Below are 24,837 nucleotides of genomic sequence, written 5' to 3'. Positions count from 1 at the left end.
AAATTTCCCTCCATTTACTTCAAGCTCGGTTGAGAATATACTTATTCTAGGCAATCAACCATGTAATAAGATCTCCTAAGTGGTCAAGAACCTTTCTTCGGAGCCACTGTTGATCTCTTTGAATCAAAGAAAAACAATCTCGTTATCAAAACATAACTCGTCTCACAAGTGTTAATTTTGCCCAAGCGTTTCATTATAAAACTCACATCCTAAGTCTATATAATAACCAATAAAATCAAAATTAATTACCAGTTATACAACATGTATTATGAGTCACCAAGACTCTTCAATGTATAATCTAGACAAACTTAGTCAGATTATTCAAACATGAATATGCAATTTAATTGCAATATTATGAAGTTCAAAACTCATGAACTTCCTTGGCTATCTAGCCAAAATCAACACTGTGGGCACAAGTGCCACATAATCATTCCGAACAAACCCACAGGTTCATTCCCAACCTTAGTTGTCATTTACATCTACGTCGTAACCGCCATCGAGTTGTTTCTTTAGAATGTGGGATAAAGAATATCGATCGTAACAAAAGAAAAGCCACATAAATCCCTCTGGTGTAAATTTGATGGAAGATTAAAAATCTAACATAAAATTTACCACCATCTTTGAACTCACAAAAAACAACACTCACTACTACAAATACAGTTTTTCGGTGCGGATGACTTTTGGGTGCGACTTTTCGCACCTAAAAGTCGCACCAAAATTACTTTCAGGTGCGACTTTTCGCACCAAAAAGTCACTGAAGTAACCAAAAAATTTCGCTGGTTTTTTTTAAATTTGGGTGCGAAAAATCGCACCCAAAAGTTCATCATACCTTTGGGTGCGACAAAATCGCACCCAATAGTCCACACCATACCTTTGGGTGCGACAAAGTCGCACCCAAAAGTCCAAAACATTTCGTCTAAAAAATTAGCGGGATTTTGTTCCCTCTTATTTCATTTCTAAAATTTCACTTCTAAAACTTTATCTTGCGAAAAGAAAAGAAAGAAAGGAAAGGAAAGAAAGAAAAGAAAGAAGAGAGAAATGGAAAGAGAGAGACCGAGAGAATGAGAGAGAGAGCCGAGAGAAGGAGAATGGAGGAAGAGAGCGAGGGAGTGAGCGACGGGGGTGAGCTCACCGAGACCCGAAACCATCTCTAGCGCGCGCGTCTCAACCGAGAAAACAAGGACGTCGTGAGCCGCCGAGGACGCCGGACCGAGAGGAGACGCCGGAAAACGAGGTTGAGAGCACCGGAGGGTTGATTTCATAGCCATAAAGGTGAGAATTTGTTTCCCCCAAATTTGAATCCGAGATTAGGGTTCTTAGTTTGTTTTGAGATTTTTGAATTTCTTGGATGATTTCGGGAATTGATTGAGTTGTGATGATTGATTGAGCTTGATTGTGATTTTGTTACTCGGATTCATGGATTAAAAACATTGTTTGGAGTTTTTCTTGAGATTTTGGCTGAATTTCAGCAAGTTAGGGTTTATGTGGATTTCTAATTTGGGGGTTTTTCTCTTGAGTGAGATCTGATTATTTTGGCTTAATTTCAACAAGTTAGGGTTTATGTGGTTTCGGTTTTGGATTTGGCCGTTTGTGTATTGGATTATTTTCGGATTTGTGGATGATTTGGTCTTGGATTGGGATGATTTGGTTTTGGTTTCGGTTTATTGAAATTTTCAATCGATGCTATCTTACTGCATTATTTCTTTTTTGTTTTTTTTTTTCTATTTGTTAAACAAATAAAATTGAAGCTGTGTGCATTCTGCAGTTTGACGTCAAGACTCTTTAATGCTTCCCAAACCAAGCATGGAAATGGTCAAAGTATTTTTTTTTTTAAGAGAGTCTATATATATATATATATATATATATATATATATATATATAAACACGGCTTCTTACACATCACTCGTTGAATTTCATATCTACAGAAAATATCAGCGAGAAGTGTAGTGTGACTCATATTAGAGGGTCCACGGGGGAGTCACGCTCGGGCCCATGGTGGTTCGGGAGCCCGAGAAGCCGGCGGCTTTCGCTTCGTTTTCGGCGGAGGACATGGCTGTCGACGGCGGAGCTGGTTTGTTCGACGTGAAGCGGTATGGAGAGTCGAGCAACGCGTCCGCGGCGGCGGTGGTGATCGGAGAAGGACGGGTTCACGGGGGAAGCAACTTTGTCATGAAGTGGATGTAATTCTCTCTATCTCTACTCTGTGTGTGTGTGGGTTAGTTGTTTTAATTTTTATGGCAGGGTGTTATTGGGGTGTTGTGCCCAAAACTTTAATTTGCATGTTCTTGAGTTCAGTCGAAGCCGAGGAGAGTCTGTGGTGGTGTTAGATATAAAAAAAAAGTCGTCGACATTCATTGGTTCCTAGTTCTCCTAGAGAACCAACAATCAGTTTTAGATCTTTTGGGGGGTAAGGACCGTAAGGTTATAACGTAATAGAGGTTTAGGACACAAACCCACAATAACCTTAAACAATGTTAACCGAAAAATATGTCTCAGCTGATTTTTTTTTTTTTGGGTGATTATAGTATATTTTGGAGACTAGTGTGTACCCAAGAGAGCCAGAACCAATGAAGGAGCTAAGTGAAATCACTGCAAAGCACCCAATGTGGGTTATAATGTGATTCCTACTTTTGGTATCATTTTATATATCGTACATCTCTGACATAATTCAGTTCCGTATGGTTCGGTTAGGTTTGAATAAATAGGAACTGGTTCGCCACCTCGGCGGACGAGGGACAGTTCCTGACGATGCTCGTGACATAACTACTTCGGTTCGGTTTGGTTTTTCTTAAATAGGAATTTTATGACCAAATCGGCGGACGAGGGGCAATTCCTGATGATGCTCGTGAAGCTCATAAACGCGAAGAACACGATGGAGATCGGCGTCTACACCGGCTACTCCCTCCTAGCCACTGCCCTCGCTCTCCCCGAGGACGGAAAGGTAATTTTTTACCCTTCCATTCTGCGTTATATATGATTGCGACAAATGTAATTGATTTTAATTAACATTTTTGTTACAAATATTTTGCGGCAGATTTTGGTCGAGAAGGCCGGCCTGGCCCACAAGATCGACTTCAAAGAGGGCCCCGCCCTCCCCGTCCTTGACCAGATGATCGAAGACGTAAGAACTATTAGAAATTTTCTTACAATAAATATTTCTAGATATCAGTACAAAGACTATATAATAAACAACAATTAAAAAAAAACTATTACTAATAAGTAGCGATTCAGAATTCATTGGTCGTTTTGTTTAATATTGGGTGGTTAAAGGTAGTCTGAAGCCATTTAATTACTTAGTCGAGTTTGAAGGCCTGAGGTCTTTTCGCTTCTGTTTACTTCCTTTACAAATCTCAAAGACAATATTCAATATTACTTATGTTTTGTGTCATCCTTTTCTTTGCAGGATCTTCCTGGAGCACTTGATGACGCTGCAATCACCGAGGCTTTGACCTCAAATACATCAAGTATTTATATAGGCATTTTCCCCCATCTATATAGCCATTTTAAAGTTCAATATTCTCGTTATTATGTTGCAAGTCCAATCTACACCGAAGGAGCCAGTATATGTCGGAATAAGTAGTGTATTTTATAAGTAGTCCAATCTACTGATTCGATTTCTTTATTTGAAAGCTATTTTCTTACATGTGCAGGTTCGGCTATGGGATTCAGAAAGTGGACTTTGTCTTGGGGTCGGTAAAGGTCATATGGGTGCCGTTGGAGCCGTTGCTTTATCAAAGAAAGGGAAACCCTTCTTCGTGAGTGGTAGTAGGTGAGCAGGCATACACATAGAGAAGGAATATGAGCAATAGACTAGATTTGTATTCATAAATTAGCGACTGCACTGTATTCTTTACAACGAGCAATAGTTTGTGGGACTTATTTTATTGACTAGCACTTGGATTTGAGTTGCATGTTGTTTTTCAAATTACTTATATTGTTGGGATTGATGGATATTATCTTTATATGCTTTGTGTGCCTAATGGGACGAGCCAAAGTTAGACTTATATTGTTGGGATATGATATTAAAAAAGTTTGAGGCTGAAGATCTCTTGTTCATACGTATGTTGAGGATGTGTTTCAAAGTTTGAGGCTGAATGTATTTAATTGCTTTTTATTTTTATAAATAAATTAAGAATTGAAGTCACTTTTAAATCAGGTGACAACTAAAGCATGTTTTTCCAAAGATTTAAAGTCACTTTATAATAGAGTGACGTCTAAAGCACTATTTCTTGTCATGGCGGGAAAGTATTGGGTGCGACAAAGTCGCACCGAATGCTCTTTTACCCGCCTTTTTCACAGATTTTGGTGACATTTTAGGTGCGACTTTAGGTGCGGAAAGTCGCACCTAAATGTCGTACCCGAAAGTCAAGACTTTTGGGTGCGACTTTTCGCACCCAAGATTTTTAGGTGCGGGCTTTCGGGTGCGGAAAAGTCGCACCCAAAGTCGCACCTAATGATATCTTTGGGTGCGAAAATTGACTTTTGGGTGCGAAAAAAGTCGCACCCAAAGGTCTTTTTTGTACTAGTGACTAGAACGTGGCTGAAACTAAAAAATTTAGACCACGTCCATGGTTATGGATTTCTCATTCAATTGAATCCAACACTCCATAAAAATATGCCATTAAAGACTTGACAATAAAAATTCCAACACAAGAAGTTGGAATCTCAATTCTTATCCTTAAGGGCCATTAGCACATTTTAGATAAATTCTAGCTCCTCGGAGTTCGGACCGTACCCACGGCCAAAAATCTCATTAGACCGTCATGGTTATAAAACAAAAATTAGAATTTTCTTTTTTCGATTTAATGGGATTTCAGCCCATATCGGCCCACACGGCCAACAACATCATGTCGGGCACTCGTGCCACGAACCACATGGAATATGACCCTCTGGTTTATTTTTGGCCGTAGCCAACGACACATTTTAAACCCAAAAAATTTGGGATTTAAATAGCCCAACGGTTAAGTCATGTGGAGGTGGCACAAAAGCCAAATCCGAAGGCACCATTTGATCAACCAAATTAATTGTAGTCTTCCATGTCTACAAAATAAAATTAATAAAATTAGTTTCGTGAATATTTCAAGTTCAGGAAATATACAAACCGTCTCCTACAACCGATGCAAATTTTCTAGAACAAAAAATAACGCTTTAAGATTGTTAGCCATATTGCTAATAATAGGCGGGAAAAGAATTAGACAAATTGCATATAATAATTAAATAAATAATAAACTAAACTAATGAAATAAATACATAGACATGGAATACAAAATAAAATAAAATAAAACAACTAGACCGGATATCACCAAGAAATCGGTATAGATATGAAAATAAGAACACGTTGAGGCTTGTTCGACAATTTTCTTAAAGCATTATTGCTCTCCCACCGGGTGCCGGAATAACGTGTGGAACCGCCTTCCAGGATACAAAGACGTACAAGATGAACACAATACCAACTTGTTCAACTCCGGCAAACTTGAACACGTGCTAGAAACCACCACCACCGCGAGAAAATTGAGAGGAAAGTTGGAAGTGTTTGAGAACAACTATTGGTTGTTCTACTCTTTTAATGAGAAGTGAGAGGTGCTTTATATACAGGCAACGTTTAGCACCTTAGTGTTCCACCAAAAACGTTTATAACAATCATTAATGCCTAAAACGTTCAAAGCAATCAAAGGACACATTAATGCTCTCACAACCATCAAGGATGAGTTACAAATGTTTATTTGGTCTATGATGCCAATCAGCCCATCTCATATTATATACTAATGACCAAATAAATGTGTTAGCTCACACACGTTTTGGCCACAATTAAAACCTCTTAAATTTCTTTCAACCTCACTTTAATCCAACAGTTCCAACACAAAGAGTTATGTCAAAATATTTTCTAATTTCTATTTGTTATTTCTAACAATTTGAATAACCTAGTTTGGAGAAAGGTAAATACAATGGTGATTTTAGTAATACCTTGTATTTTCAAACTTTCTATAACACCTTTTTTTTGTTTTAAGTTTTAGATAAGTCCGCCCCTATGCTAAATGAATTATAAAAAGTGAAAAAGTTATATAAAGTGAAAAAGGCAATTAAAATTGTAAACAACAAGAGAAATTCTATGTAAGTATATTTTTTTATGATTATAAAAACAGTCAAATGATTTGGTTCACTTTGTTTCGGTTCGAAATTACAGCTCAACACTAAAAAAATGTAGAACACCAACACTACTACAACAACTATAAAATAGTGGAAATTGGATGTGATAGTGCATTTTTTTTAAAAAACTAATCGAAAAACAACGTGTATAAAATTTTTGTTAAATGCGTTTTAGGGTTGACACTTAGAATAGTCGGTGGTTCGATCTTGAGTATGATCACATATGGATTGGATGTGGTAAATTTCTTCTCTTGTCACCGTCTTTGTCTCGTCAACGAATCTTTTTCGTGCTTCTCATACCCGTCATGCCCATCGCGTTTTTGAGGTCTTTGGATCTTCGAGTCTTTCACATTCTTCGCGTTCTTCATTGAGTTATCAGATTCTCGCTATGTCGAGTATTTAATACTTTGAATCTCTCCCCGGAACCTTGCCTTTAACCCTCAAAACCTCTATCGTGTGCTCCCCTTTATGTTCCTCGTCCAATTCCTTCGTCTCTAACCTTCAACCCCTTTAATCTTCTGTTTACGTCTTCCCGTCCTCGCGTTCTTCATGTTCCTGGTTGAGTCATAAAGTCTTTGAATTGTTCTAGGATCTTCAAGTCTTTCACGTTCTTGACAATCCTCGTTGAGTCTTCGGATCCTCATATCTTTACCTAAAACATGAGAAAACATTAATATAGACATGCATAGAGTTCTCTCTTAAAACGCGCTTCGACACTCAATATTAGTCGTGTTGTATCATGTTCTTTATGAAGTAAAGAACGATTTGTGCCCATTGTTATAGGTAAAAAATCGCCCTTGGGAAAGAAACAAAATACGATGGATTTCGAGGAATGTAATCATTCCTCGCCACCACAGAACCAGCCTCTGGCCGGCCTTGGGAGGGACAAGTGATGGCCCCGCACACTAATAGGCGAGACCCGGCCCAAAAAGGTAGGCCTTGCGAACTCGAAGCGAGGTTCAGCCTGCCGAGGCAGGCGTCCTGAGCCACAAACGAGGCCCAACCCAAAAGGGCAGGCCCCGCAAGCTCTAAGCGAGGCAGGCCTCGCGAGCCAAAAGCGATACTCAGCCCAAAGAGCAGGTCTCACAAACCATAGCAAGACCACAACCAATTGGGCTGTCTAGCAGCCCATGGCCATGCCGATCAACAGAGAGGCCTCATCCACACAGGTGTTGTCAATGGTGCCCACAAGAAGAGTTGTAATCTTTATATTATGCATTTGATGTAATAAAGTCTCATGAAGAATCTTGCTTGTAATTTCTTATTCATTAATAAAAAGTTGAAACGTTCATTCAATCTTCCTTGTTTGAAGCTTTATGATAAAACCTTAGTCTTTAGTCCATAAACAAACTAAACAACTTACGAAGAGACAAATGTAGATTTGCATGAACAAACTCTTCGTAGTTTGCTTAAAACGATATATTCGCAATCTAAGGGTCAAAGGACTACTGACCTCAGTATGATTGTTAGAAGAATCTATGATGTCTGGTTATGAGGCATTGAGAGTTTGAGACTCTATAGTTCTTCTAGGTATCTTCCGAAGGTACTGAATTGACCAGTGCACTTCTAGAGACAAGATAAGAACAAACCATTTAACCTCTTATGTCTCGAAGTCACTACGTATGAATTGCATCGTGCTTACCTTAATCCTGAAATGAGACATGTCATTTCACACCTTAGTATTCTCATTTGAGAAAGTCAGAGTTCGGACTCACTATGTGATTCCGAACAGGGCCTATTGGTGAAGTACTAAGTTGTGAGAATGTCATGAGTAACTTTGTGAAGTTCTCATAGATATGGAATTCATGTACAAGATTGCTGAAATGCAATGTATGTCACCTCATGCTTTGTTCCTTGGAGTGTGAATAAATGAACTGGCCAGTGTCCAAATTGAGTCCTGAATTTTTTGGATGAAACAATGTGACTTGTTAGCTTCTCGTCAATACATTGTTTCTAACTTATTCACAAGCGACAAAGGAGTTGAGGAAATAACAGCTAGAAGGGTAAAATGGTAATTTAGTAAATCCCGACTAGCTGATGACATTCATGAAGGGTAAACATAGATAATATTCAGTGGATCCGCTCATCATAATTAGGTTGAATTCTTAAGTAGAAAATAAATTCATTTGAACCGAGAGATTTTCAGTGTCAACTCTTTAGCGGAGTCAGTTGGGATTAAGCTAAACTTGGAAAAGGTTTGTGAACTTTTGAGTCCAAGTGTTTAGCTCAAGCTTTATTCATTTGGGTCCATGAAGTCACTATCACGAATCACATCGAGTAGGAATAGTTAAACTGGAAGATAAGTCAAAACAAGAACGAAAATTGTCAAAAGGGTATTTTTGTCTTTTGAGACATATGATGAAATGAATGTCAATAAATTTTTTTGACAAGTTCATTTGATGACTTAATATCACTCGGCCATGACTTGATTATTGGGCCTTGTGAATTAATTTCATTTCATAAGAATTTTATTGAAAATTCTTAATGGGTTTTTTTTCATGTTGTCATGAACAAATGGAAAAGCTTCTAGAAGCCCATTCTAGAAGGACATAGGCACCCAACATACCCAACCAAGAGAGAATATTTTGTGCATAAATGTATCAAGATACTTGCCAAAAGAAAAAGAGGAAACAAATTTCCTCTATGAGGAAACAAAGAGAATCGGCCAAGGAAACCAAGAGGGAAACAAAAGAGGAAACTAATCCCTTGGGGATTGACTTGATGTAGGCGCCCATATTGGAGATTTGGGCAATAAGGGATTGCTCATAAAGGCTTGAAAAATAAGAGGAAACTACTTTTTTCCAAGGCCAACCCTTCTCCTATAAATAGGCACCTCATTCCTCTCATTTCATTCATTCCACACAAGTTAGAGATTGAGAGACTCTCTCTCTAGACATTATGGCCGATCCTCTCTCTCTCTCTCTCTCTATCTCTCTCTCTCTTCATTTTCGATTTCTTTGTTTTGGCACCTAGGTCCTCATTTGACCTAGAGTTTAGCTCTGCGACTTCAAGACTCGTTCTTAAGTCGTAGTGTTTAAAAGTGCCCACTCACTAATTCCTTTTCTCTCGAGTGATTTAGTGATAGAAACTAGGGCGGTGCAAAAAAACCGTAAAAACCGTAAACCGGACCGGACCGGGAATTTTTAAACCGCCGGTCCGGTTTAAAACGGTTTTTTTTTTCCCCGGTCCGGTCCGGTCCGGTTTACTCAATGTAAACGGTCCGGTCCGGTTTTTTTTTTAAAAAAACCGTTAAACCGGACCGGACCGGTTTATTTATAAAAAAAATTTAAAAAAATTTAAAAAAAATTAATTGATGTCCAATTAGCCAAATTAGGCATTTGTGCATGTATTTAACTCCCAAATATGATTATATGTTTGTGTTTTGGTGGAAAATTAATGGTTTTTTTTAAAAAAAATTATGTTAAACGGTTCAAAACGGTCCAACGGTCCAAAGCGGTCCGGTCCGGTCCGGTCTAAACGGTTCAAAACGGTCTAAACGGTTTAAAACGGTCCGGTCCGGTCTGGATGATTTAAAACGGTCCGGTCCGGTCCGGTTTTTACAGTTTTTTGGTCCGGTCCGGTTTGGGTTTTTTTGAACCGTTTTGAACGGTCCGGTCCGGTTTTTTGGCCGGTTTTGGACCGGACCGGACCGTGCACAGGCCTAATAGAAACTTTCGTGGTTGCTCGAGGTGCCGAGGAAAGAAAGAGGGACGTGCTGCGAGGGGAGACGAGCGTTGTAACTTTCTAAGAGCTTCTCAAAGATCAAGCTTCAAGAAAGGTTAGTAAACTTCTTAGCTCATAATAGTTTTTAATTACATGTACTTGCTCTTTTGTCTAGGTTAGTAAAAACTGGTTTTACTTGTAAATTTTTTTTTAAAATTCCGCCGCTTACCGAAGCGTTAATTATTTTCTTAAACCCTAGATCGATTCCAACAACAGGGGCGGCCCATATCCCTAGTATCGCGTCATATGGCAAGGCTCAAAAGCCCCCGCACGAGCCCTCCATGCGAAGCCTCGCTGAGGCATCTAAAACACTGTCACTGGGACAAACTAGGCTCTTTGTTGTAGATGACTTTTGGATGCGACTAGCGACATCGAAAAGTCGCATCCAAATGAGCAACGGATGCGACTAGTCGCATCCAAAGAAGTCACAAGAAATCATTAGTCGCATCCAAAGAAGTCACAAGAAATCATTAAAAAATCGCTCAGTCGCATCCAAAAGTCAAAATTTGAAGCGAGATTTAATTTTCCTTTTTTTCGTTCAGTTATTGATGTGGCATTGTTTTAATTATTTATTTTATAACTGACTTTAGGATGCGACAAGTCGGATCTTATGGTACCAATGGATGCGATAAGTCGTATCCAATATCTAGGTTTTTTTCTTCTTTTTAAAGCTTTGTCTTCCTCAAAGGTCAAACACCATCTCTCACATTCTCCGCCTCTCTCTTCTCTCTCTCGACTGAAAACACAGCTCCACCACTACCACCTCCTTTCTCATCATCAAAGAATGACCACCACTACCCCCCATTCTTTCTCTTTTCTGAAAACCCTGCTCAGACCACTTCACTCTTCTCTGCTTCTCTTCTCCGACCACCCCATCACCATCACTTAGAGCACCACAACCATCATTGCCTTGGACATTGTCCATAGCACCACAGATGATCGCGACGCCACCACAGGCACTATTTTTTGTACCGACCACCACGCGACCTCTCTGACAACCACAAATCCTCCCTCTCTTTCAGTACGAACTCCTTCTATCTTCTTCCACTTCTCTTACCAAGGCCATGATAACCAAGGCCACACATGAAAAAACCCTAAATGTAATTTTAGGAGTTCTATCCGCCGGCGCCAAGGTCAACGAAGTCGCTGTCTCTACTCTGCTCTTGCCCAAGTCAGTGTCTCACTCCCTCTCTTTATCTCACTGACTATCTCTATCTCTAAGTCTCACTCTCTCTCTTTCTCTCTCACTCTCAGTTTTTCTTGACCACACCGCCGAGACCGAGCCTCGTCGACCACCAGACCTTTCGCTCTCTCTCTTTCTCTCTCTCTCAGGTACCTATCTCCGTCTCTGTCTTAATCTCTAAATCTCTCTACCTTTCTTCGTCTCAAACTCCCCGAACCGAAGTGAAGATCGCACGCTTGAGCCAAAGCCGAGACCTGACGCCGAGCCGAAGACCACGCTATATCCATGCTCGTGTGTGTTTTCAGTGCCTCTCTCTATGTCTATATCTCAGACGCATACAACCGGGTCAGCATCATCGCTCTTCCTTCGCGAGTCCACCAAGCCACACCACTCTCTCTTACTTTTACGTACTTTTCCTGTTTCTGTCTCTTTCTCTCTCTCTCTGACTCTCTCTCTTTAACATCGTCTCTACTTCGTCGGCTCTCTCGTCGCTGCCAAGTGAGAGACCACCTCTGCCTCTCTTCGTCGCTGCCAACATGTTAGTATTTAGATTTTTGTTATATAGTTTAATTATTATGTTATTATAAGTTAATGTTAATAATTACTAAATTAGTATAAGTTGATGTTAATATTTACTAAATTACTTTAAAATATGTAAATGTTATTGTTAATAATTACTAAATTAGTTAATAAATGTGTAAATGTTAATAGGTATTAGTGTAAACAAAACGATGAACATGAAGAACAGAAGAAATAGAATCCAAAGTACGAATCAACAATATAAATACAACCACTCGAATAACAAACAAGATTCAAGAGTTTTCTGAGTTTTGTTTCGAAACCCTAGCAGAGGAAGAAATCCCACAAAGAAAATAGATAGACACAAGAAAGTGGAAATGTACTGTTTGAAGTGGATTCGCAACAAATAAATAAGAAATCCCCGTTGGTGTGTCTATTCAAGTTTTATAGCAACATAAGTCCAATAGATTCCCATTTAATGCACCGTCATTTCACATCAAATCGTATCATATCAAACCCAATATTTCATTTTAAAACCACTTGAGATTCTCGAGGAATAATCGTTACGATTTAAACAAAATAAAATATTGTATCCTAATAAAGTGCGCTCCACGTGTCACTGCGTAGTGTAATATCCGAACTCGGTTCTTCAATGAGCTCGCTCGAGAGTTAGTTCGTTCGAATCATCTAGAATAGTTACAACGAATTGCCTCTAAGTTTATACACTATTACATAATGAATACACCGAGCGACTGACTGTTGATGTTAGACTTCATCCTCCATTAATACATAAGGATTTGGGCCCAATATAGTTGTCATTGGGTCCAAGCCCACGAAATTGACTCATCATTGACGTTGGGTCGAATGCGTTCAGCCCGATACTTGAGTCTGCAGATTAATCCTCAAAGAAAGGTGTGCCAGTTCGATCAAGTCAAAAGGTGCAACTGCTCTCCTGAAAACCCGGGCAAGGTGCATTCACTGCTTCTTAACTACCCTGCTCAAGAATAGATCTTCAATGACAAGTGTCCTCTAGGATAACAATGACCTCCGTAGAAGATGTATGACGTGTCCCTGAGAAGACCGGAGCTCGCCAACTACCTTGCGACTATAAATATATGACTATTAAGCCTTTTACAGGCATGTGACATCATTATTATTATTCTTTATTCTCTGATAATTCTTGTAATTGTTCCAGTTGTGAAAGTGTTCTTAATACAAAGCCCCAAGCTGTTCTTTGATTCCTCTTATTATTGTTCAATATTTCATGTTTGCAATCTTAATTTCTAAAATTGGATTTAATCTCGTTACGGAATTCTGAAGCCCATTTCAATAAATCTAAATCGATTGTTTCATCTACGAATTTTGGATACATTTTTTTGTGTGATTCTTCACGTCAACAATTAGTTTTTATTTATTTATTTTTTTATGTAAAATTATAAAGGGTATATCACAAGTTAGTAAATTGTGGTTGATTATGGTTGAAATTGAAATTAGTTAGGTAATAGTATTAGTTTAGTTTTAGTTCACATATTTTTTTTTAATTAAGTTCAAATTAATGAGTTCTTATATTACATGATTGGATTGAAATGAATCATTTGTTTTGTTAGACAATTGAATTAAATTGTTGTGACTGAGCCACAGAGGCTCGGTTTAGGGTTTAATTGATTAATAGGATAGTTCTGGATGATAATTATATGTTTTTAAATGAATTTGCATGTTTTTAGTTTGTTAATATTATAGGGGAAACTCTGCCGAAATTTTAGTAGAATATATATAATTCCAAGAAAGCTGATGTCTGCCCAGTTTGCAACGAGAGCAGATGAAAGACTCTCGGGAAAAAAATAACGAAAAAGATATTGCGATATTTTCTCCTGAAAGACCGATCGAAGTGGTTGTACATATGTCGACAAACAACGCTTCATATATAGTGGCACGATAGAGAGCGTGTAAGAAAAGAAGGCGTTTTGTAACATTCTGCTGATGGAGCAACGTGGAAGAATCTAGACCAGAGATACCTAGATTTTGCTTTAGAGCTGCGGAATGTGCGGCTTAGACTCGCTTCTCATGAGCTCAACCCGTTTATGGATATGAGTTTAGCATACATCATGTGGCCAGTGGTGCTGACTGTGTATAACTTGCTGGTGTGGTTGTGCATGAAGAAAAATTACTTGATGTCGACGCTTCTAATTTCTGGACCAAGCTCACCCAAAAAAGACATAGACGTGTTCTTGTAGCCAGTTGTTGAAGAGCTGAAAGAATTGTGGGAAACTGGATTCTAGGTGTGAGAAATGGACTTTTGGATGCGACAATTGTCGCATCCAAAGCATATTTTTGTCATAGTGTGTGCCATGCACGCCCTCAACCCATAATCCTATAGACATGGACTCCATCTTCTCATTCTGTAAGTCATTCCTTACCTGAGAAAGCTCAAACTCTCTCAATATTATTCTAAACACTTCCGACCCAAGAAGACGTTTTCTCTATAACGTAAATATTACACTAATACTAATGTTGAGTGTCAAAGAGCGCAAAGAAGGGAAACCTTTTGCTCCCCTCTAGTTCATTGTTTGTTTTCCTCTCACAGGGTACGAGTAAAGATCACCCCGACTACTCCAAGAGGTCGGTGATCTCAAGCGTTTGACGATACCAGTCTAGGTGCAACCGTATGATCCGACCCTAGGTTGAACCGCTAACAGCTCACAGTCAACATTGAGGCTCAATGTTGTTGGCACAAAAGACTAGGGCTACTGGCAATGTGGTCATGGTGGCTTTAGGTTCTCGTCAAAGGGGAGAAAGGAGTTGGCGGCTATGAGAAGGAGCTGGCGGCAAGGTTTGGATGACTGGCTGGGGGTTGGCAACCAAGGTGGTTGTAATTAGTCAAATTGCTACCGTCAATTAAAATTATAGTTTAATTATTCAAACATAAAAAAACTAGTCCAACTCATATCTACGTCTTCATAACATTACATAGCGCATTTGTCTTATTTGAGTATAGATTATTTTCTTAATTATTATAAATTTCGGTTAAAATCTTAACAGGGACTCTAAATGTATGTCCAATTGTCCCATTATAAAATGCGAAACTGATCTCTAATACTTAAAAGACAAATTCAATTTCTCAAATACCTCTTTTAGTTTTTATTAAATAATCACTTTTATTATAATATTTTCCTTGTTTATAGTTTAATTTGTTAATTAAAATTTAATTTAACCTTCCATTTTCTAATAACATATTTTCATAAAAAATAAGAACGTCTATATATATATATATAAATTGTTATTTGTCGTAAGTTCAAAATTTCGAAATATGAAACTAAGTATAAACGTGTGGTCCGAATTTAAGTTGGGACTTGGACTTTAGTTCCGGAGAAAGTTATTATTCAAAATGTTTCAGATTATAAAAATCTCAATACAATGGCTGGGGTGGCTACAACGAACCTAGTGGCTCTCCACACACTTAATCCAAATCCACGTTTTCCAACTTCTCGAGCTCTTCATTCTAAATGCAAACCCTATCTTCGTCTCCAAACCAAGAACCGAGGATCCCATATTGTCGCTTGTAATCCCTCGGAATCCTCCACTGCAGAGGTAATAATGCCTAACCGAAGTGTTTCTTCTTTTAAATTCTGTAGATCAAAATAATAATTAAATTGGTTTCTTTTCTAGAACAGCTTGACCACTTTGGTATTAGATTTACAGGAAAATCATTGATTTTATGGTATGAATATACTCGTTGGTCCACTTTAGCTACTAGCAATGTCACTTCGTCTTTCACTGAAGATTTAAATTTGATTGTGTCGTTCATTTATCATTTGGGGGTAAAAACGAAGGAAATAAAAATTAGTGGCTAAGCAATTCAGGCTTAGAATTTGGTGTCATAACTTAGTTTGACCTACCCCATTCAATTTCTTGATTGATAGCTTACAGCAAAAGAATAAGCTCACAAGAAAGACTCTGGAAAATAAGTTTATTAGTATAGTGTTACAAGTTAACAATGTCCTAGAACTATCTAAAATTTTCCTTTGATCCAAAGTACTGGTATGGTCAGTTTAGTTTTTGTTTGAAATTTACCTCTGCGATTGATCTTGTTAACGTATCGCCATTGTTTAGGATAAGTTGCCTGTTGAACCTGACTCGGAGAGCAATGAAAGCACTTCCCAACCCACGAGCCCTTCAGAAGGTTCTAGCTTACCTGAACTTCCAACCAAAGGCATCAATAAGCGAATCGCAGTGGCGTCCACTCTCGCGGCCGTTGGACTCTTCTTCTCGTCTCGGCTAGATTTCGGTGTCTCTTTGAAGGACTTGACAGCGGCTGCGTTACCGTATGAAGAGGTAATTCATACACAGCCTGACTATATGCGATTCTTTTTACAATTTTTTTTTACTACTCTCCTCAGTCATGGGGTTTTATCTTTTATCAAACGTGCTGCTTGATAATTTATCAATAATTTGCCAAAGGGACTACAGAATATAACTTTGAGTTGTCATCGTTTTATGTATTTCTTCCTGACCACGGTACCACCATTTAAGAATATCTTACATAACAAGTAAGCATGTGAGCCAATGTTTTTATGTTATTACCTGCCGAATTTGTTTAGCAGTGTAATTTTTTATTTTTTTTTATTTTTTGCATGGTGATGTTTTTCAGGGGATTTATCATGTTTTTTTGTTATTTTTTTATGGAGGCTCTTTCAAATGGAAAGCCTACAGTTGTTGAATTCTATGCCGACTGGTGCGAAGTATGCCGGGAGTTAGTGCCGGATGTGTACAAAGTTGAGCAACAATTCAAGTAATGTACATTTTACACTCTTTCGAAAATTATAACTAATTGTAATGTTCTTCCATTCCTAAGCTCTCTGGCTGAATAGAAAAACCAATTTAACTCAAATTATTCAAAATCTACTATTACTTTGATGGTGCGCTAAAATGTTAAAACCTTTTCTCCCTTATATTTTGACCATTACAATTTTTGTTTTTATTTTTATTTTTATTTGTAAACTCTAGATCCCATGCCAAGCATAGAATTGCTTTCAATTTTTCACAGGGACCGTGTGAATTTTGTGATGCTGAACGTGGACAACACGAAGTGGGAACAAGAGCTGGATGAGTTCGGGGTGGAGGGGATTCCACACTTTGCGTTTCTCGACAAAGAGGGGAACGAAGAGGGAAACGTAGTTGGAAGGCTCCCAAGGAAGTATCTTCTCGACAATGTTGCTGCACTCTCTCGCGGAGAATCCTCAATCCCTTACGCCCGCGTTGTTGGACAGTTTTCGAGCGCTCAATCCAGAAAGGTCCACCAAGTTCCTGATCCCAGGAGTCACGGCTAGGACTTTACTTTATGTCCTCCTACAAACGTCAATCTGATCTATGTAATTAGGCACTTGAATTATATGTAATCGCATTCACATATTTTATATGCACAAATGGTAATGTAATATACATTATAGAATGATCTACTACTTGTTACCGGTCGTTTTCGGAACACCGGAAATTCAAAAACAATTTGATGCCGGCCGGGCTTTGCCGGCCGGAAGCCCAACAAGCCCCGGCCCACCAGGCCCGAACGCCCCGACGCGCCCACGGCCCGGCGCAGCCGGTGCGCGCGCACCTGTGTCCCCGGCCCTGAGGCCCTCGGCCTAATGGGCCTCGGCGCGCCCTATTGCGCCTGGCTCACGCGCACTCCGCGCCCCGACCTCCCGGCCCGCGCGCGCGCTCCCGCGCACCCCGCCCTCCCGGCCTGCGCGCACCTCGGCACCCCGGCCGAGCGCCCCTGCTGCCTCAGCCGGGTGTCCCTTCCACCTCGGCCACCTCGGTCGAGCGCCTTCGCCAGCTCGGCCACCTCGGTCGAGCGCCTTCACCAGCTCAGCCGCTTCGGCCGAGCGTCTTCGTCAGCTCGACCACCTCGGTCGAGCGCCTTCGCCGGCTCGGCCACCTCGGCCGAGCGTCTTCGTCAGCTCGGCCACCTCGGTCGAGCGTCTTTGCCACCTCGGCCGAGCGTTCTGGCCACCTCGGCCGGGCACGCCGTGCCCAGCCAAGCCCCGCGCCTGGCGCGCTCCGCGTCCGTCCAGGCGATATGTCTCACGCGCCCTGCGCCCTCTTAGGCGTGGGGCCTCGCGCACCTCGCTCCCGGCCACCCGGTAGGCCTCTCTCCACAACAATAAATACCCCCCCCCCCTCCCCTTGGGGAAGGAAAGGACCCCGTTTTTTGGACACAACTTACATCCTGGTTGATGCCAATAACACTTCTCTTCCCTCGAGAACTCTCTCTCGCCCTCTTGTGACATTTCCAAGAGCGCGCACTCCTCCTCCCTCGGCTCAGAAAGTCAAGGACCCCCTCCACGAGAGGGAGCGCGCTCCTCTTCTGCGACCCGAGCTTCTGCAGCACATACTGCCCTCCTGCTTCTTGGCCCTTGAGCTAGAATTCCGAGCTACGAGCACGCGACCCCTCTAAAGCCTTCATTAGAAGCTACGAGCCGGGTCCTACTCTAAAGCCTTGGATTCACGAAGCCTCCGAGCCCAAGATAGCCTCCCCACACAAATTGAACTATGTTCTGACCTGATCCCTACTAAAGGGTACGTAGGCAGCCAACCTTTGGCACGGTCACACCCCCCAAAACACACCTCCGGGTTTGGAGGGTGCAGCTCGGTCTACGAGCTCCCATTTTTGGCCCGGGCGCGATCACTTGGTCCGGCCTTGGATCGAACCGCCCGAGGTATTTAATCGTTGTTCATTTTCGTGCGACAACATTTTGTCGCTAGAAGGAGGGGACTTCCCGACTTACACAGCCCGAAATCCCTTCTACAGCTCGACCCCTTTCTTCTCGACTCGAGAAAGACATGAGTGGTCAACCACCCGTTCGTTCTGAGGGCGTGAACAACCCCGAAAACGCAACCGCGGTGAAGAAATACTTCATGCGCTCCCGAGCGCAAGGCGACGATGAGTCTCTCAACGACGAGAGCCACACTCCCTCGCCCCCTCCACCTCAGGACAGTCGGGACGACCGAATCCTTGAAATGGAGGAGAAAATCCGCCAACTAAAGATAGCCAATGCCGGGTACCACCGCCGACTGGCGGGCAAGGCACCTGCACACGGCGCCCCCCACGGGGAATCTGAGGACCTCATGGACGAGGGGCATGATTATGACCCCGACTATGAAGGCTTGGAAATTTCGGCGGACGTCGAGACTTCTCTCACCAAGGACGGGGAACTCCCTGTTGAGATCGAAGCCGGCCCGTCAAGAACGAAGGCAATACCGGTCTCCTCTCAAGAAGAGACCTCCCGACGTTCGGCCCATGACCGACTCGGTCAAAGAGGCAATGTCAGGGAAGGTGCTACGACTCGGCGAGTAAGGCGCGTGGCTCGAAGCTCGCACCCCCATACCGCCGGGCCAGATCTTAGAGATCGACTTACCGCCCAACGGAACAACCGTGGCGAAGACCTCCGGGAGAGGCTGAGCACTCGTAAGGGTCACAACCCTACGGCCCCAATCAATGGGGACCCTCGCACGGCTCAAGGGTCGAACGAAAGGCGACAGGTGACTCCTCCTGAACAAGGAGCGACCCCCAACACTGGCCTCGACGTCGTCACTATGATTCACAATCTCCGTAACGAGGTGCGTGACCTGCGTGAAGGCGGCTTGGCTGGTGATACATACGGGGTCGTGGAAGAACATTCCTCTCCCTTCACCGCCCAAATCTTTGCTGAGGTATGCACGGGTAACTTCAAACTCCCGAATCTCCCTCCATACATTGGGAAATCTGATCACACGTATCACATCCAACATTACGAGACTTGGATGACGATGCAGGGCGTCTCACCTGGGGCTCTATGCCAAGCTTTTAGTCTTACCCTCACTGGACCCGGTTTCGAGTGGTTTAAGAATCTAAGACCAGGGAGCGTCCAATCGTTCAAAGACCTGAAGGACACGTTCCTGGCACGATTTGCTACATCCATGGTCCAAAAGAAGACCAAGATGTACTTATGGTCAATCAGGCAAGAGAATAACGAGTCCTTGAGACAGTATCTCACTCGATTCACCACAGAATCGAACAAGGTCGACCGCTTTGACGACAGTGACGCGATTACAGCCATCATCGAGGGCTTGCGCACTGGAGACTTCCTAAAGTCCGTCGTCGGCAGAGTCCCTTCTACGATGGCCGAGTTAATGAACCGAGCCAAAACCTTTATGGGGGTAGAAGATTACCTCGACGGCCGCAGGAGCAGCAACCAAAGCTCCCGCCGTCGGGACGAGTCCGGCAATGAACCTGGCAATCCCCGTAAGAGGATAAACAAGGGATGTCAAGCTTCCGATAGCCGACCCCCTACGTCTCAAAAGCCGCGTCTCGCGAGCAATTTCAGAGACTACTCGGGTTACACTCCCTTAAACGCCCCGGTAGAGCAAATCTACGCTGTGGCGCGTGACAAGTTCGTCGCTCCGGCTCCAATAAGAGGCAACCCCGCATCTCGCGACCGGTCCCGCTATTGCGAGTTCCACCGGGATTACGGTCACACGACCGCTCAGTGCTTCCATCTTAGGAAACAAATTGAGACGTTAATCCAGAAGGGAGAACTCAAAGAGTTTGTCCTTCGCTTGGTAGGAGCGGCAGCCTCCACCGACAACAGGCCACAGCCTGAAAAGGGCGGAGGGACCAACCCAAACACCGACCGCACGGCGGTCACAGCTACGGCTGATGCGCAACTCCACGTCGTCACCACCATACTAGGTGGCTTGCAAGACGGGGACTCGGCTCGGCAAAGTAAAAAGCTCCTCAGATTGCCTCCCATGAAGGCCTTGCCGGGCAGGTTAACCTCACCTACGAGGAACCTCCGTCCGTGCCTTACGAGACGATACAATTCACCAATGAAGAGGCCAAGCGAGTTGTGCACCCGCACAATGACGCTATAGTCCTCAAGGCCCAAGTGGCCAACAACTTGGTAAAAAGAGTTCTTATTGATAACGGCAGCGCGGCCGATATAATCTTTAAGACCACCCTTGAGCGCATGAAGCTCGGGGGGCTCCGCCTTGTCCCAACTCAGACACCCCTGTTTGGGTTCACGGGAGAAAAGGTCATGACTGAAGGAATCATTGATTTACCAGTCACCTTCGGAACTACCGGAGGCATCGAAGTCGTTCACATGGTCCCCTTTCTTGTGGTCGACCAGGAGTCGCCCTACAATGTTATCATTGGGCGACCCACGTTGAACAGACTAAGGGCTATCACGTCCACTTATCACCTACTAGTGAAATTCCCCACCGAAGAGGGAATTGGCGTCATGGCCGGAGATCAGACCCAAGCGAGGATATGCTACGTCCAGGGCGTGGACGGCAAGCCCGCTGAAGAAAGGGTTAACACGATCTACCAACTGGAAGACGACTACCCGTGTGATAAAAAAGACGCACGGCAACTCGGGGAATTAGACCCACACGACGATATCGAGAGGTTGAAGGTTGACACCCCCGATGATCTCACTTCGATCGTTCTCGACGAAGCTAAACCTGACCAGGTAGTGAAGATCGGTGCACAACTCCCTCTCGCCATCAAAACTCAACTCGCGTCCTTCCTTCGGGAGTTTAAGGATGTCTTTGCATGGACACATGCAGACATGCCCGGCATAGACCCCGATGTGATTGTGCACCGATTGAATGACGACAAAACCATCGCAGAAAAGGTGCAGGCTAGACGTGCGTTCAACCCCGAACGATACCTAGCAATAAACGAGGAAGTCGAGAAACTTCTCTCCGCTGGTTTCATCCGAGAAGCCAAGTACCCAAAGTGGGTGGCCAACGTGGTCATGGTCAAAAATCCCAACGGGAAGTGGCGCATTTGCATAGATCACAAAGATCTTAACAAAGCATGCCCGAAAGATTGCTTTCCGCTCCCACGCATCGAACAACTGGTCGACGCCACGGCAGGACATGAACTCCTAAGTTTCATGGACGCCTACTCGGGCTATAACCAGATACGAATGCATGAGCCCGATCAGATCAAGACAACCTTTGTCACTGATCGCGGCCTCTACTGCTACAAGGTCATGCCTTTCGGCCTTAAGAATGCAGGAGCTACTTACCAACGATTGGTAAACCGGATCTTTGCCGACCTAATCGGCAAGACCATGGAAGTATACGTGGACGACATGCTCGTTAAAAGCCTGTTGGCTACCAACCACGTAGACAACCTGAGGGAGATGTTCTTAATCCTCCGCCGGTACAAAATGAAGCTCAACCCCAACAAATGTGTGTTCGGGGTCGAATCCGGGAAGTTCCTAGGCTACATAGTTAGCCGTCGGGGTATCGAAGCGAACCCCGAGAAAATCAAGGCACTCATTGACATGAAGTCTCCACGACGTGTCAAGGAAGTCCAAAGTCTGACCGGTCGGATTGCCGCCCTAGCGCGCTTTGTGGCCAAAGCGACCGACAAGTGTCAACCGTTCTTCAAAGCAATTAAGAAGACGGATGGCTTTGAATGGACGGACGAGTGCGAAAAGGCCTTCCAAGAAATGAAGGCCTACTTCGGGACACCTCCGTTCCTCTCCAAGCCAAAAGAAGGCGAGACGCTTTACGTCTACCTCGCCGTCTCCGAACGAGCTGTGAGCGATGTGCTGATCCGTGAAGAAGATAGGGCTCAATGGCCCATCTTCTACATAAGCAAAGCCCTGCTTGACGCCGAAACGCGTTATACAGAGATAGATAAGCTCTATCTTGCTCTCCTCGTAGCCGCCAAAAAGCTACGCACGCCCATACTTCCAGGCTCACCCAATCGTTGTCCGAACCGGACACCCAATCAGTAAGGCTCTTCAAAAGGGAACATCGACTCGCATGGCGATCTGGTCCCAAGAATTGAGCGAGTATGGGATTGAGTTTCATCCGAGGCCGGCAATAAAGGCTCAAGCCTTAGCTGATTTCGTAGCAGAATTCTCCTACACTCCCGACATGGGAAGAGCAGAAAACGACTCGATCGACGACTTGTCGGCTCGAAAGAGAAAGGTCGACCCTACAGGTCCCATCTGGGAATTACACGTAGACGGAGCATCTAATGCCCAAGGAGCAGGCGCCGGCGTGATTTTGACAAATCTCGACCGTGAAAAGTTACGCTACGCCCTCCACTACGGATTCCAGGCCTCAAACAATGAGGCCGAGTACGAAGTCCTCATCGTAGGGCTAGAGCTCGCTCAAAAGCTCAACGTACAGAATTTACGAATACACTGTGACTCGCAGTTAATCGTAAATCAGGTAAAAGGCGACTACATTGCCAAAGAACCTAACATGATCGCCTACTTGGCAAAGGCAAATGCCAAGCTAGATGCCTTCTCCTGGTTCGAGATCGTCCAGATCCCACGAGAAGAGAACTCCGAGGCTGACGCCTTAGCTCGCCTCGGGTCCGGTATCGCCGAAGACGGGTTGGGAACCATCCCAATCGAGTCTCTCTCGCGACCATCCGTCTCACGTGACGAGGTAGGAACGATTGAGAACGCCGCTCATCCAACTTGGATGACCCCGCTTACGGACTTCTTGCGAAGAGGGGTACTTCCCGAAGACCGCAAAGAAGCCGAAAGGCTAAAAGCCCTCGCATCCAGATACGTGTTGAGAGGCGAAGCCTTATACAAGCGCGGGTATTCAACCCCGCTGCTCCGATGTCTCAACAGCGTCGAGTCGACCAAGGTCCTCCGCGAGATCCACGAAGGCCTCTGCGGAAACCACGCCGCTGGAAGGTCCCTCGCGCTCAAAGCGCTTCGACAAGGCTATTTCTGGCCGACGATGAAAAAAGACGCCTACGACTGGGCGAGAAAGTGCGACAAGTGTCAACGCTTCTCCAACGTTCCACGACAGTCGCCATCTCCCCTAAGTAGCATCGTTGTTCCACGCCCCTTCGCAAAATGGGGCGTAGACATTATCGACAAGCTTCCCAAAGCCTCGAGGCAATACGAATACGCCATCGTCGCTATCAACTACTTCACCAAGTGGGTCGAAGCCGAGCCTCTGGCCAGGATCACCGAGGCCAACACTACGAACTTCATCTGGAAGTCCATAATATGCCGCCACGGCATCCCCGCGTCAATCGTGACCGATAACGGCGCGCAGTTCGACAACGCGAGGGTTAGAGAGATTTGCGCCCAACTAGGGATAAGCAAGACATTCTCATCCCCGCGACATCCACAGGCTAATGGCCAGGTGGAAGCCGTCAACAAGACGATTAAGAGCAACCTCAAGAAAAAGCTCGAAGCCAAAAAAGGCGCATGGGCTGAAGAACTGCCTTTCATCCTATGGGCCTATCGAACGACCGTTCGAAACGCTACCGGAGAGACCCCCTTCTCCCTAGCTTTTGGGGTTGAAGCGGTGGTCCCCGTGGAAGTAGAAGTCCCCACCTATCGGGTTGACGCTTTCGACGAAAAAGAAAATGATGAAGCCATGCGCCTCGAACTGGATCTAATCGACGAGAAAAGATCCGAGGCTCTCACCAGACTCGCTGCACAAAAGCGAAAGGTCGAGAGATACTACAACGCCAAAGTCAAAAGGCGGATCTTCGCCGTCGGCAACCTTGTACTCAGACGCGTGTTCCAGAACACCCAAGTGCAAGGCGCCAGAGTCCTAGGCCCAAATTGGGAAGGACCGTATAGAGTCCGACAAGTCATACACGACGGGACCTACTACATCGAGCACACGGACAGAACTCCAATCCGGCACCCGTGGAACGCCGAACACTTGAGGCAGTACCACCAGTGATCAAGTCACCCCATTATTGCTTTGATTTCCCTTATTCAATAAAGGCCCATGTACCACTGTTCAAGGATGTTACATGTCAGCAAAATCAATAAAAAATAAAGTTTGCGGTTTCTTTTACCCACTTTACAAATAAAAAGTTTTTAGTAATCATGGCACGGCCTGTAAACTAAAAACTTGGGGGGCTGATGGGTCCTGCGACATACAAGAATTCACGGCAAAAAAAAAAAAAGAAGAAGAGGTAAAAACCTTAAGCTCCCCACTTCCGGGATGAGGCTTAGGTCGACCTAGCTCGGCAAGCTCGGTCGCTCACCAGAGTAAGCCCAACGAGGCCGGCGTCGAGTCGAGCTCGCTCCCCGAGCTCAAGTTCGCTCTTCGAGTCGAGCTCACTCATCCAGTCGAGCTCGCTCCTTGAGTCGAGCTCAAGTTCGCTCCTCAAGTCGAGTTCGCTCCTTGAGTCGAGCTAAAGTTCGCTCTTCGAGTCGAGCTCGCTCCTCCAGTCGAGCTCGCTACTCGAGCTCAAGTTCGCTCCTCAAGTCGAGTTC

The 24,837-nt window shown here is 43.8% G+C and overlaps 2 protein-coding genes across 4 annotated transcripts; both read left to right on the top strand.

Annotated features, from left to right (window-relative positions):
• The first annotated feature begins 986 nt into the window (after nt 1-986).
• Nucleotides 987-4,036, top strand: LOC149390510 (caffeoyl-CoA O-methyltransferase-like). Of its 3 annotated transcripts, XM_089618585.1 has the most exons (7): nt 987-1,272; nt 1,766-1,818; nt 1,926-2,180; nt 2,797-2,941; nt 3,035-3,121; nt 3,404-3,476; nt 3,651-4,036. In XM_089618585.1, exons 3-7 carry the CDS (start codon nt 1,993-1,995, stop codon nt 3,695-3,697), a joined length of 540 nt encoding a protein of 179 aa, XP_089474711.1. In that variant the 5' UTR covers nt 987-1,272; nt 1,766-1,818; nt 1,926-1,992; the 3' UTR covers nt 3,698-4,036. The 3 variants fall into 3 exon arrangements, with proteins under 3 accessions (XP_089474711.1, XP_089474712.1, XP_089474710.1); XM_089618586.1 differs by lacking the exon at nt 1,766-1,818 and having other exon boundaries at nt 3,404-3,464; XM_089618584.1 differs by lacking the exon at nt 1,766-1,818.
• A 10,898-nt stretch (nt 4,037-14,934) lies between these two features.
• HCF164 (Thioredoxin superfamily protein) lies at nt 14,935-17,011 on the top strand. The gene is made up of 4 exons (XM_089618655.1): nt 14,935-15,160; nt 15,683-15,904; nt 16,258-16,361; nt 16,617-17,011. The coding sequence occupies exons 1-4, from the start codon at nt 14,987-14,989 to the stop codon at nt 16,897-16,899; spliced, it is 783 nt and encodes a 260-aa protein (XP_089474781.1). The 5' UTR covers nt 14,935-14,986; the 3' UTR covers nt 16,900-17,011.
• Nucleotides 17,012-24,837: the final 7,826 nt, after the last annotated feature.

The sequence above is a fragment of the Urtica dioica genome, chromosome 7, assembly GCF_054948205.1.
Source record: "Urtica dioica subsp. dioica isolate 48M chromosome 7, U.dioica_male_clone48M_v1_H2, whole genome shotgun sequence".
Lineage (NCBI taxonomy): Eukaryota > Viridiplantae > Streptophyta > Magnoliopsida > Rosales > Urticaceae > Urtica > Urtica dioica.
This window is presented reverse-complemented; position numbering and strand designations above follow the sequence as displayed.

What these genes read in the sequence shown, in the direction of transcription:
- HCF164 (XM_089618655.1), top strand. Translation starts at nt 14,987, where the DNA reads ATGGCTGGGGTGGCTACAACGAACCTAGTGGCTCTCCACACACTTAAT. An exon ending in CGGAATCCTCCACTGCAGAG is followed by an intron (nt 15,161 to 15,682) that starts GTAATAATGCCT and finishes GCCATTGTTTAG; the next exon opens with GATAAGTTGCCTGTTGAACC. An exon ending in AAAGTTGAGCAACAATTCAA is followed by an intron (nt 16,362 to 16,616) that starts GTAATGTACATT and finishes AATTTTTCACAG; the next exon opens with GGACCGTGTGAATTTTGTGA.
- LOC149390510 (XM_089618584.1), top strand. Translation starts at nt 1,993, where the DNA reads ATGGTGGTTCGGGAGCCCGAGAAGCCGGCGGCTTTCGCTTCGTTTTCG. An exon ending in AACTTTGTCATGAAGTGGAT is followed by an intron (nt 2,181 to 2,796) that starts GTAATTCTCTCT and finishes TTTCTTAAATAG; the next exon opens with GAATTTTATGACCAAATCGG. An exon ending in TTGACCAGATGATCGAAGAC is followed by an intron (nt 3,122 to 3,403) that starts GTAAGAACTATT and finishes TTTTCTTTGCAG; the next exon opens with GATCTTCCTGGAGCACTTGA.